The sequence below is a fragment of the Lissotriton helveticus genome, chromosome 2_1 (assembly GCF_964261635.1).
Source record: "Lissotriton helveticus chromosome 2_1, aLisHel1.1, whole genome shotgun sequence".
In the NCBI taxonomy this organism is placed as follows: Eukaryota; Metazoa; Chordata; class Amphibia; order Caudata; family Salamandridae; genus Lissotriton; species Lissotriton helveticus.
In genome coordinates, this window is record NC_136059.1 from 770,747,386 (window position 1) to 770,761,898 (window position 14,513).

The window sequence follows — 14,513 nt, forward strand, 5'->3', positions numbered from 1 at the left end:
CTGGGGCCATGCACTTGGTGAATATCCAAGAAGCGGATTTCAGGCCGAAGGAAAGGGCCTTGAATTGGTAATGGGCTCCAGCAATGGTGAATGCAAGGTATCTTCGAAGCTTGGGGTGGATGGGTATATGAAAATAGGCATCTTCCAGCTAGAAAGGTCATATAATCTCCACTGTTGAGGCGCTGAAGGAGATTTGAGAGTGTAATCATCCTGAAGGTTTGCTTCCTAAGGAATTTGTTGAGTTTCCTGAGATCTAAAAGAGGTCTCTTCTCACCCGGATTTCTTGCATACAAAGAAAAAAGGGAGCACAATCCTCCTCCCTTTGAGCTACAGGAACCTTCTCTCTTGCTCCCTTGGAGAGCATTATTCTAGCCTCTCTTTTCAGTAAGTGAAGACAAGGGGGGTTACACTCCCCTGGGCGGAGTGTTTGGCGGTTGTTCTGTAAACTCCAGGGTATGGCCATAGGTGAATAAATCAAATACTCATCTATCCGTTGTGATGTTCTGCCACTGAAGGACGTGGTAAGAGATTTTCGCACCAACTGGACGGGAGGTGGTAATAAGCGATACCTGACTAAGGTCACTGCTTGCGACTTGTGTTGCGGCTCTGAGACAGTGGTCTTCTGCTGGAGCCCTGTCTAGAGAAACCCGCTGTAGATGGTTGCCAATATAATGGCTGCCGATAATCCTTTCTATACTGTGGCTGGTACGGCTGGAACTGCTCGAAGCGGTGGTATGCACCCATACCACTTACAAGATTACGTCTAGGTGCTCCGCGAAAGGGCAACTTCCGATATTGCAGGATGTCAAGAGATTTGGCGGTATCAGTTTCTATCTTGATGGCGAGCAAGGTGTCATCAATATGCTTTCTGAACGAAGTATCGCCATCATAAGCCATGTCCAGGATCTTAGATTGGACTTCGGGTCTGAATGAGGTCGCCGTAAGACCGCTGCACAAGCTAGTTGTCTAAAGCCTGTAGTGGCTATAGCAATGCATAAATCAATAAAGGATTCTGGCCCTCAATCAGTAAGGCTGGACCAAACTATAGGCACAATAACAAAAAGCATTGCCAGTACTGATATATTATTCTACAATTCACTCAAACGCAATCACTCGTGACACTCAGTGAATGGAAAAATTAAGCCAATATTTTTATTTTATTTTAAATACACTTAATTTTCAAAAATGGAAGGACCATCTAGTTCATGTTGTTACTTCCATAAGTATAGTCTGTGTTTTTTCTTTTGGCGAAGGTCAAGTGTCTGAAAGGACAATTATGTAGTGGTTCGAAAGGAGCACACATAAGGTAAGTTAGGACCAGATTCAAGTCCCACTGGGGCATTACAAAAGGAACAGGAGGAAAGAGGTGAGTAATGCCCTTAAGAAATCTATTTACGATAGGGGACTTGAAAACAGAAGGCTGATCAAAAGGATAAGAAAGGCCGAAATGGCTGAAAGATAGCATTTAAGGGTGCCCAGAGCAGAGCCCTGCTGGGCCAAAGAAAGAATGAAGATAAGAACCTCTGAAAGAGGCAGAAAGGGGATCCTCAGCCTTTGCTGCGCACCATGCCACAAACTTGTTCCATCTACAGGCTTATACCGTTTTAGTGGAGGGATGCCTAGCTGCCAAGATGATAATACTGACTTCGGTAGGAAGGTCGAAATCTGTCAACTATTGCCGCTCAATCTCCACGGAATGAGGTGGAGGCTGGACAGCTTCGGACAGAGGACTATCCCCTGCTGCTGCGATAGAAGATCCTCCCGAAGAGGCAGTCTGATTGGAGGATCGCTGGCCATGTTATAGAGCTCGGGACACCAGATTCTTCGTGACCAACCCAGAGCCGCTAGAATGACTTGGGCACAGTCATGCTTGATCTTTTTCAGCACTCTGGGCAGAAGTGGTATCGGCAGAAAGGAGCATAGGAGACCACAATTCAACTCTTAACCAAAAGCGCCACCGAGCGAGTGCTGCCATGGAAATTCCAACGCGTAGAACTGCTGACATTGCACAGATCTTACCAAGGCTCTCCCAACTGCCAAAAGAGACCTTGCACCACGTTGGAGTGAAGACGCCATCGTGATCCATCATGCACCGGCGGCTGAGTTTGTCCACCCTAACAATCAGGGAACCTGCCAGGTGTTGAACCACCAGGGACGTGCCCTGATGTACCAGCCACATAGGTAGAGAGCCTCTTGACATAGGGTCCACGACCCCACCCCGCTGTGTTTGTTGCAGTACCACATGGCGGTGGCGTCTGTGAACACCTGGACTACTCTTCGCTTGACAGAAGGAAGGAATGCTTTTAGTGCAAGAAGGATCACCCAGAGCTCCAGAAGGTTGATGTGGAGCCCGGACTCCGCCGGAGACCAGAGGCCTCTGATCTCCACTTCTCCCATATGGCCGCCCCATCCCAGAAGTGACACATCTGTCACCACTGTGGAGTCTGGTTGGGGAAGGGAAAGGGATCTGCTGTTGACCCAATCCAGGTGTGTTTGCCACCACTGCAATTGGTGTGCAGTGCCCTCTGAGATCTGGACGACATCGGAAAGACTCCCCCGATGCTGCACCCACTGGTACTTCAAGTCCCTAATGTGGAAATAAGCATCCTGCAAGTCCAACGCTACCATCCAGGCTCCAGGGTCGAGGGCAGACAGGACATGAGCAAATGTCAACATTTTGAACTTCTCCTTCCGGAGGAAGCGGTTGACGTCCTGAAAACCAAGACGCAGGTCTTTGTTCTACTTGGGCACCAGGAAGTAGTGGGAGTAACAACGACAACCTACTTCTGGGACAGGGACACGCTCAATAGCTCCCTTGACCAAGAGAGACTTAACTTTCTGACCGAGAAGGGCCAAGTGATCCTCGGACATGCGATGGAGTGTTGGTGGCATGGTGGGAGGGGGAAGTCTCGAAGGGGAGGGAGTAGCCCATTCGTAAAATCTGCAAAACCCACCTGTACGACGTGGTGTTGGGCCAGTGGTGGTGGTGATGGCGGATCTTGCTGCCCACTGGCAACCCTGATATGTCGTACTAGGAAGGCTTAGAGGATGCTGCAGAGGGGGCACAGGTTGACTGGCCCACCCACTGGCCCCCAGACCCACTGCATTGGGTCCCATGTCCACGGCTCTGCAGAGGCTGGGTAGCTTGCGCCGGCCTGTTACCCTGGATTAAACGTGGTGGGGCACCCCTTCAGTAGCTACGAAAGGGGCAGTGAGGCACAAGAATATGGCCGTAGCTCTAGAATCCTTGAAGCGATCGAGCTCATGGTCGCCTTGTCACCAAACAGACGACGGCCATCAAAGTGAATGTCCAAAAGAGTCGATTGGACATCCCCAGAAAAGCCAGTGGCGCTCAGTCAGGCATAGCTTCTTAGGACTACTGATTTAGGAATCGTTTTCCCCAGCAAGTCGGAGGTGTCCAGCCCACAGCGGATGGCAAACTTTGCAGCAACTCTCCCATCTGCAACTGCAGACCCGGGCCTCCTCCGGGCACTGCGGCAGCACCTGCGCAAATGTATCCCACACTGAGTAGGGTGTTGGGAGAGGAAAACGGGGTTGCATGGGGCCTGGCAGTGGGGTCAGGCAATCATCCTACCCACAGGAGCCCCTGTGCTAGGCCTGGAACAAGTGCCTAGTCGGATGTCTGTGAGGGCCTCATTGAACGGCAGCCGCGGCGTCGAAGAGGCACGCTTTCGGCTGAAGCACCTCAGTCAGGTTATTCGTCCGGGGTGCCACCCTAGGAAGCTCAAGGCCCAAGACCTCAGTCACCCTACGCAACACCACAACATAGGAGGCTCCCTGCTCAGTGGCCACGGTAGGGGGAGAAAGCCTGCCAAGGTCTGGAGAGGTATCCAGACCACTGGCTTCCCCCAACTCCTCTCTCCAGTCCGGCACCTCCAGCTAGTCTCCCAAAGGGTCAACAACCCCTCCCAGCCCTCCACACCTTCCTCTGGCTGCCACTCAGGGCAATAGGGAATGCCAGGAGAGAACAGTGGTACAAAAGTACCGGTCGGCGCCAGTATCAGCACCGGTCGACGCCAGTCCGGTTCTGTGTCCAAGACGAGGGGGAGGCCGGGGTAGATGCCGGCCAGGGACAAGACCGGCATCAGAGGTGGCAGAGGTGCTGTCAGAGGAATCTGTGCAGGAGGAGGAGGAGTTGTGAGGTCGACTGGCCTGAATCCCTGGGGTCCTGCGGCACCAAAGCGGATGCAGCCGGCATTGAAGGCCTAGAGCCCCCAGCCGAGTCCATAGAGCCCGAAGGTGCGCTGGTGGAGTCGGGCTGCCCAAAGGTGTAGCAGAGGGCTTCATAAAATGCACGAAGCTGGGAGGGGGACGCTCTGGCTCCCGGGAAGGGAGGGAAGTTCAGAGCCGTCCCTGTAGGATCCGTGGGGGGAGCCGAAGGGCGATGACCTTCAGTGTCAATGTCACGTCGACCGACGGATAGGGAGAAGGCGAAGAGCGACTGTGGTTCTTTACCTTCTTCTTGTGCTTAGACTTACCTGTAAACAAAGGCTTTGATGAGGAGTGATGGTGGTGACCTCCCTCTCAAACTCAAGACTTCGAGTTCATGGCCCGACAATCGGAGCACAACTTCGGGTCGTGGTCGCGCTCCAGGCACCAAAAAGGCACAAGAGGTGCGGATCCGTGACCGACATCAGCTTGTGACAAGAGTCACAAGGCTTCAAGCTGATCCGCGGATGTGACATCTCTGCGTGCACCAGGAGTCGAATGACTCAAAAAAGATGTCGACAAAAGTCGAAAAACACTAGTCAAAAAATTACCAAGGGTACCTCTCTCTTCCGGATGTGGGCTGGCTGGCGCGGAAAAAGATTAACTGACGTCAGCATGCAGGGCCGGTGTCTAAGTAGATACTGCATCATCATTCCGGCAATCACAACACCAACGACATACGTGGAGTCGACAGACGCCACCTACCGACAGGCAGGGGTACTGCCGAAGAAAAAATTCTCCGGATCCAGTCTGACGCCTTGGGGTAATTCTAAGGTAAGGAATCTATAACTAATAGTCTCTTGCAGATAATAGGTTATACAAAGGCAGGTGAGCTAAAGAGTTGAGTGCAAGAGATGACAGAGACACAATCAAACGAAACTGTTAAGCTAAGTGAAATACACAAGTGAAAGACACTACTGAAAAAGTAAGAGAGGGGTTACAAAGAGATGAGAGATTGATGGTGCAGGGTGTACTATCACGCCCTACACACTCAATTACACTGAGACGCCTGGTCTGCCATGTTATGGGGACGGGGTTCAGGCAGTGTACCTATGGACAAAGCATACATTACTTTGGGGTGGCCTTGTTTATATGCTGTGTTAAAAAAATGGGTTTGGCTCTGCAATCACATCTGATTTACTCCTAACAGTTTGACTTGAAACCCAGGACTGGACAGTAACTTCTTGTTCCCTCCTCCCGCCATATTACTTGCATTGAACAGAGCGCCCACTCACTGCGTGCCATTTCAGAAATGATGTAACTGATAAAGATATGGCAATAGTATTTAACATTTATTTTTTTGTATGCCACTGATATATTGTTGAGATCCTGTATCACAGTTGTCGGTTATAATGGATATGTTAGTAGATTATCTGGACTTAGTGTTAAATGGATGAAATCAAGCCTATTCCATTGAGGTCGGACAAAAAAAACATGCTTATGATATTTGTCCGAACGGGTAGTCACAGGTCATTGCAAGTCAAACATGTGAGGGGTTCAAAGTATTCCATATGGATTCAGTCTTGATTTTGGGTAAAGTCTATACAGCCTTGAGCGTGATTAGGTTTTTAAAGAGTGCCTACAATGTTCACTGTTCAGTGATGATTAGGGTCTCACTGGCTAAAATTGCGATACTTTCCCATCTATCATATTTGGCAATAAAATAGTGATGATCGTACCGCAAATGTTATTTAGGGAGTTGGCAGGGTGAGCAAAGGAATGAAGGATGCCATGACATAGGTTAATTCACAATGGATACAATGCAGCACCTATTCATTTCTGGGGGAACAATTTTGATTGAAAGTGGTGCTTATGTTCAAATACAGTATGGGGGTACTATTAAGTGGAAGCTACCATCCTTCCGGGTTTATTGTGGTTCCTAGACCCGGCTGGAATCAATACCTGAAAAGAAATAGGTTGGCTGTGTCTTAGGACGACAAGCTCACCTGGACATGTTAAACTAGTTTCAGAGGGGTACTGCCTACCAGAGATGCAGACAGGTGGTAATGAGAATCATTTGTAATGATGGGAGATATGCAATGCTCGAGAACTCTTTGCACCTTTGGAGAAATAAAGACAGATTAGGGGTACGACTGAACAATTCTTGGGAAACAGTCGCCTTATCCAGGCAGCCAAACCTGACCAGGCATGAAGGAGTGGTCAATCCTGATCTCAACAAGGTAGTGCAATCATTGTTAACGGTAGAGGGTGAAAAGTGAACAGTTTCAACTTTAAATGGAACTCAATTAGAAGTCACTGGCAAGCCCCACAATAGGTTCCAGAAAAAATGGATGGAGGCTATAGATGATGACTGGAAAAAAGCAACTGCAAAAAAGAACAATTAATGGACCGAATGCCGTACATTGGCAGACATTCAACCCCGTACAGAGATCTGGGCCTACATCCATCGTTTTTGTGCTCCTCATGCCATTCCAGTTTGAACCCAGCCATATGCAAATCAGTCTCGCCCCTGTGCCCAATGGGAACAGTCCAGCCCAAACTGCCAGGTCAGGTCCCCACTGCACTGGAAACAAGCATCCTAGGACTGGTTTCGGGGTTTCCCCCTTATCGGCCAGGATAGCCTAACTCCAGGGGCCTGGAGAGGACGTGACCCACGTTTGGGCATACCCGTCCCACTCGGGTGACACATGCAAAAAGAACAATTGATGGACAGAATGCGGAACAATATCATACATTCACCCAAGTACAGAGATCTGGGCCTAAATCCATCGTTTTTTGCTCCCCATGTCATTCCAGTTTGAACCCAGCCATAGGTATATCAATCTTGACCCTGCACCCAATGGAAACAGTCCAGACCGAACTGCCAGGTCAGGTCCTCCCTGGACTGATTTGCATATGGCTGGGTCTAAACTAGGGTGGCATGGTGAGCAAAAGAACAATGGATTTAACCCAGATGTCTTGACTGGATTTTGTCTGCATTCCATCCATCATCTGTGTGTGTTTTGCTTTCTCGCCCCAAGTGCACCGGGAATGCCCAGACGTGGGTCCCGGGCTCAATGTGCCATTGGATTAAAGCTAGCCCGGCTGATATGGGGTGATGCCCCGAAACCGATCCCAGGATGCTTGTTTCTGGTCCAGGGAGGACCTGGTTTGGCAGTTCAGGCTGGACTGTTCCCATGAGGTACAGGGTCAAGACTGATTTGCATATGGCAAGGTCTAAACTGGGGTGGCATGGGGAGATAAAAAACGATGGATTTAGGCCCAAATCTCTGAACGGGGTTGAATGTCTGATTTGATCTGCATTCCATCCATCATCTGGGTGTCTTTTGGGAAAAAGCAAGGGCACATGTAGCAAAGGGGTCCAGTTCGAATTTATTCGATCTAACTACCACAACCAAACTGCAAAAGATATTTGCACTTAACTTTGGACGCCGTCAACAGTGTCATGAGTCTGAGGCTGACTTTTTCACAAAGATGTGCAGTTTTTCTGTACTATCTCCATACTTGGAGGAATAATTATTAGACAAATGATATGCGCAAACTGCTGTGCCTGGTCCATTTCTGCAGACACATTTGCGAAACAAGTAGATTTGGTGTTATCAGTATCCAAATGTAGAACTGTCATGAGGTGGAAGAATATCTGTGCAATGGTGCAAAATGTCTGTCGATCTGATGTAACCAGGTGGGCCACAGCTGAATACTTTCCTACAAATAGTAGCTACTAGAAATTTTAATCGGACTGCAGCATGGGAAGCAAGAATAGACAACCTTGTGCGGGAATCGGATCACATGCCCCCCCCCCTTAAACTATGTGCGAACTTTGTGACAGGGTGCTGTACGTGACCTTCAGATAGGTATAGGGAAAAGAGAAAAAGGGCCCACCATTATTACTTTCCATATGAAACTGAATGCTTATTGGAACCGAACACTACAGGAAGGAATGGAGGGGAATGAAGTGATAAAGTGTGGCCCCAAATATAGGACTGTGAACTTTAATAATAATAATAATAATAATAATAATAATAATAATAATAATAATAATAATCCACATTTGTAAAGTGCGAACAATCACCCGTAAGGGTCTCAAAGCGCTGGGGGCCGTCAGGAAGATTAAGCAAGCTATTGCCCAGAGTCACGTGGTGTTGGGCTAATCTGCCGAGTTTTGGATTTCCACTAGTAGAATCTAACCAAATTACGCTGCTGAATCGATCCAATTACTGTAAACAACGTGCGTTCAATGTATATGTTATATTTATTATGCTTTATTTTGTATACCCCCTTCCTGTGCTTCCTTCAAAGAATAAGGGTATATGATTCTAAGTAGGACTACTAAATCGCCTCTACTCGAATAAGTCTTGTCATCTAAATAATGTTTAAGTGCTAATGCAACATAATACAATGTTTGTATGTGAATTTCAGAACTTTATATGAAGTAATTCAATAAAGTGGTTTAGAAAACAGAAAAAACGATGTGGGGCTAGGCCTGGTAAAACAGCTGGGGATATGGCCTGCTAAAGGAAAACTGTGACAGAGAGCCCGCCCTTTTCTGCCATAGATCATAAGAAATTCTATTGGAGACACAAGTTAGTCTTGCTCCTGGTTTCAAATATAACCATAATTATTTCTCTTTGTAAAAATGTAAACAAGACATAGTGCATTTCTTACCATGTACTATTATGACCAGAGATTGTAACAATTGCATGTATCCAAAGAAACAAGAATGTTTTCGAATTTCAAACACAATAAAATACAGATTGTGATAACCTTAATTCCATCGTCAATCAAGAACAAGCAAAAACATACTTCGATTACGCAACCTCTAAAAACAAAATGTTTTTAACAATGTGACAATGACAAACAAAATATAGGGGAATGGATACAGGTTGTTTGAGCTAGGTAGGACAATATACATGATAGTTAAGGCAGCTTCCTCTCCTATCACTCATGGACTAAAACTTGCCTTTGACCATGTGGAGCTCTCTGTTGGTTTTCAGCTACGTCTGTGCTACGTAAACACAGCACACATGCATACTAACTGCTGGCTATCACAAATTACACTACCCTACCAGAGGGGGCAGTGTAATACACAAAAGTGAAATCTTGAGAGCAGCAACGAACAATCATGATAAACTTTCATACACATTTGACCCCATTGCTATCAGAGATGACCTGTCTGGACTTCCTTACTGTTTAACTTCCATCTACAGCAGTCCTCTACAGAGTTCCAACAACTAATTAAAATGGGCTATGCTTATTAGGTCCACTCCCTACAATTGTCGTCTTACTACTGGCCTACATCACATTCCTAAGAATCATTTAAAGAAATTGCATTATCGCAATACGAGTTACCCCACCTTGTGTGTTGTTCTTGATTCACAGTAAAGGAGTGTGGATGTCACAGAGGCGATCTTACCTTGTTTGAAATCAGAATATGTGTTTGTTCAGTTGGATAAATGCTTCTGTAACAATCTCTATTAGTAACAAAACATGGTACGAAACGCTCTTTGTTTTGTTTCATAGATTAATAAACATGTCGAAATTTTTTAAAACAGGGAACATGTCTAACTCATGTCTCTTAATGAAATAATTCCTTTTGAACAGTGGCAGAAGGGAATCCTCTGGCATAGTAATTTAAACAAAATGAGACACAAACAAGCTATTGCGCTGCAACAGCCTACGATGTAATACACAAAAATAGTTTGGTGTGAAGTCAAGCATACAGGCTTTTGATTCTTGCAAATCAAAACTTAACACATTGTTTCCCTGTCGCGATATGTATATAATGAAACCGGGATGATGATGTTTCTTTTTTTAACACTGGTACCAAAGGATGGTGATTCCTTAAAGCATTCAGAACGTTGCAAATACGTTCCTCAGGCATAAGGAAGTATTCTGCAAAGAAGTATTAAAGAATGCATACTCTGCCTGGAAACAGAAGGGGACCTGTCCTTCCTCCAAGCCACTGCTGTTGCTCTGCAGCTCATGTTCTTGATCTTTGCTGGGAAGAGTCTCCCAGCTGTCATCACTGGAGGAGTGGCAGTTTTCGGCAGTAAAGTAAGAAGGCAAACAGGTAGACCACTCTCCTTCACTTAAGTCAGAGCTAAAATAAAAACAACATTATAAGCATTTATATCATAAGTGTTTAATCAATGTTAACACTGGTACAATTTTTTCTTTAACTGCGAATAAAGTAACTGTAAATAAACTGTTCTCCATGGCCAAGGCAATATTGATTGGCAAGAGCAAAACAATCAGCTTTCACCATCAAGCAGCTTTTTACAAATTATAATTGGGTTGATAGGACCTCAGACCATAGTTAAGATCCCACTGGCGAGGAGACAAGTATGTATGGAAGTATGTTAGCGCTCTTGTCTGCCGCTAAGGACTAGTTGAAGTTTTAGTTGGATCTCTCAGTTCAGTTCAGTTCAAAAAGCTTTATTCGGTTTGTCAGTAACAACCATATAAGCAATCATTAAAATGCAAAACTATTGTTAACAGCCCACATTGTATTCTCAAATATTTGCTAAACAGCATGGATAACTTTATATAAAACATAAGCAAATGTATTCGGGCAAAATCGCAAAAAAATGCCAGGTGCTACATAAATTGCGTGATGTGCAAATGCCGCAATAAAGTGCCATATGTACATGATTTTCATTTCAATGCCAATTTGTGCCAAAGTGGCAAGTGCCAACAATTTTTACATTATGTGCAAATTTCGCGATAAAGTGCCATATGCTAGCAATATACAATTCGTGCAAATTTAGCAACATAAATAACTTTATGTACAACATAGACAAGGTATTTTCGTGCAAAATTGCAGAGAAAAGATAAAGTGCCAAGTGCTCAAATATATTGCATACTGTATAAATGTCACAATAAGGTACCATATGTAATTGATTTACACTTCATACAAATTTTTACCAAAGTGACAAATGCTAACATGTTTTACATTATGTGCAAATTTCGCAATAAAGTGTCAAATGCCAGCGGTATACCTTTCGTGCAGATTTTGCAGAAAGTGCAATGTGCCGCTGATACTGAGTTAATTAAATCATGACATATAGATATGTAAACTCAAAAAGTAATAGATTTCCTAGCAGCTATGCATTTTAAAATGTAGGATGCAACATAAAAACAAATGTTTTTGCCTTCCAGAGAAAACATGAACCTCATAGCATTTTTAGTGGATCGTACATTATATTTTAAAAAGATAGGTTTCAGATAAAACTTCCTTAAAAAAGAATAAAATGTACAAAACAGTAGAAAATGGCAGCAACTTTGTTTAGATATGTTATCACATGGGCATACAGAATTAGTACTTTTTTCATAATCGGGAGAGCCACAAGATGGTGAGCAATTCCTAGCCTTAGGTGTGTCAGTACGAAGCGATGGGAAGTTCTTGTCACTTCGGTCAAATATACCTGGAAGCCAGTTCTAAGGTTTAATTGCTGGTAAAATGCGAGGGTAGGTTGTTCCCCAATTGATCTCCCTCGGGCCTCCCTTTTATAGCCTAGGAAAGTTGCTTTTAGCTCCTTTTTTGCAATCAAGGCTGCGTACTCTGGTTCCGCGTGGATGTTACAATTAAACAGAAGACTATACCAATAGTGACTAAAACTTAACTAGGGAATGCGAGAACAGTGGTCCATCTTCAGACAATCTTTGATAATTAATTGCGTAAATAGTGTTTCGTCTTTGGACCAAATAGATCGCCACAATAACAGGGGGCGTAAGGCAGCTAAGTCCGAAATATAATAGATTCCCACTTCCTGATGTATCAGTTCTGTGGAAGCCGATATTGGCACACTCAGCAAACGTTTAAGAAAGGTGTTTTCATCTTGCTGCAGTCACTTTTCACAATAATGGCCCCAGACTCCTGCCCCGTAAAGTCTCGAAGATACACACCTGGCATTATAGATGGCCACCATATCTTTTACTCATCGATCCCCCAGTTTTGTAGAGAATCTAAAAATACTATTGGTATTCCTACCCATTTTATAGCGCACATTTTCGTATTCACATGACCATTTCCCATTTCCTGCAAATGTTACACCAAGGTAACAAAACGATTTGACGGATTGCACTTTGGTATTTTCTAAATAAAAGGTCCTAGTTGATTTGACTTTTTTGCCACATGCCATAACAAATGTCTTTGATTTATTAATTAAAAGTTTTCTCCCGTTAATAAACAATATAAAATTATTAATAAGCCGCTGGAGTCCAATTGGAGTACGTGATAATAAAACGGCATCATCTGCATATAATAAAATTGGTAAAACCTTTCCGTTGGACCTCTCAACCTAAGCAACTTAAGTGTCTGCATAAGGAATTTCTCAATTCCATCAGCTACATCTTTGTACCAATTTTGACATTACTCTATTATCTGCCTTACCTGCCTCGGCCTAGAGCACATTTACATCCGAATTACTGACTCAAAGGTGCACAGAAATTAAAGGCAATAACCTCTACCTGCTGCAGAATAAAAGGAACTACTTTGGGGCATCTTCTTGTGGAAAGTTACTCCTGTATTCTCTCCCACAAACCCCATCCACATACCTAGAGGGTGGCGGTAGGGTGTCAAACCCATTAACTGCAACATATTGCACCATGAAGACCTACAAAGCTGGTTGGTAACACTTCCTGTGTGACATTAACAAGGTCATCCCATAGATCCCATCCGCGAACTATGCCCTTCCCTGCAGGGCCTAGCCTTAAATATTCCTCAAAGCAAAATGAACGAAAATTAGTTGGCAATCATTACATGTGTCCAGCAGGACTTTTCAGTTTTAGGCATTCGACAGGCTTACCTGGGTGGTACTGATTTGGTATCCATTCACAAGGTGAGGAATCTGCAGGTAGGAGTGCTCATTAAAAGTTACTTACTTTCGGTAACGCTCTTTGTTATGGATACTCGGTCTAACCACAGATTCCCTCCCCACCCTCCTGCCTCCTGGATCTGTGGTAGGGGTCTCTTTCATCCAAAAAAAGGTCCGTTTAGGACTCTGCACATTGGTTTTTCAGTTGGCTTGGCATTTGAGGGTGGGGACAGATAAATGAATGAAACTGATGTCACTAAACATTGGTTGCAACTACGTGAGGCTAGGCTTGTCACTTTTGCAGCAGAAGAGCATCGACACATTGCATCACTGTGCCCTTGCCAGCACGGACTGCTTTGAATATTCAGTCTGATTCAGTCTAGCACCTGGGGATAGTCAATTAAATCTTTATTTCAGCCAATTTGGCCACAAAGCACATGTAAAATAACATACAATTCATTTGCTTTACGATCAGAACCGGGTACATATAATAAAAACAATTAGCCGGGTACAACCTAGGGCAGTATAAGTAAAGTACAGTCAGTCGGCTGCTCAATAAGAAGAGGAGCTGGTCATATAGATCGCAATGTCAATCAAAGGCAGAAACATGAATGACAATTCAGTGTACATGTACAATGCAATTGAGGAGGTAATCGGTCCAGATTTAAGAGGTAAGAGCTTTGGTTTCGTCACTAGAGGTGGCAAAAGCTCACAAATAGCAGCCCAGTTATTAATAAATACAGAATATAAATATAGTAGATCATTAAAATCATTCTCTGATATGCGATAAAACTGGTAATCCCTCAGAAAATCTTAATTAGGCGATTAATATAGGAGAATGTAGGTCTTATTTATAGTTTTTTTTTTTATAAACGCTCTACGAGTGCACCACATAGAGAATAAAAAGCCTGCTACTGAGTATGCAATTGGGAGGCTAGTGTCACGTTTCAGCATTCTAAAAGCCTCGGCACAGCGCCTTGAACCTAAGTTTCTGCAGATTTGGACCAACCACTGTTTTCTCGCTTTATGGTATCCGGAGCAACATAAGAAAACATGGGTTTCTGATTTGATGGCCCGGTCACAAGCTGGCCAGCCCAATGATTGCGAGCCCGACCATCTGTTTGAAAAGGAGCGGAGGGGCAAAGCCCCGTGTCCGAACTGCAAATAGAGCTTTCTGGCAGTTGCTGGCGTAATATCATTTAGTGCCAGCTCTAGGCTGTACCGGTCCTTGATTTCCAAGAAAGCTGCAGTAAGCTTGCCTACTGAAGGATTGCTCTGGAGCTGGGCCAGTTTGGACTCCCAGTTACAATCCTTCAGCTATTTCCTAGACACGGTGGCACATGCCTCTTCTGGGTCAGCCCAGAGATTGCCCTGTCCCAAATGCCCTGAAATGTGACAGATGTAGGAGAGCAAGGGTAATTTGCCCACCCCCGGAAGACTCATCACCTCTCTTAGTTCTTTCCTATAATGTAAAAGTTCTGGGTTGACCCACAGACGTCGCCAAAA

The 14,513-nt window shown here is 44.8% G+C and overlaps 1 protein-coding gene across 2 annotated transcripts in view; it reads right to left on the reverse strand.

The window, feature by feature from the left end:
• The window catches only part of PJA2 (praja ring finger ubiquitin ligase 2), a 206,792-nt gene that overhangs the window by 100,796 nt on the left and 91,483 nt on the right, over positions 1-14,513 (reverse strand). For both annotated transcript variants that reach the window (XM_078675490.1, XM_078675491.1), the window contains exon 4: positions 10,112-10,291. In XM_078675490.1, the coding sequence (XP_078531616.1) occupies positions 10,112-10,291 (180 nt within the window). The remainder of the gene's footprint in view (positions 1-10,111; positions 10,292-14,513) is intronic.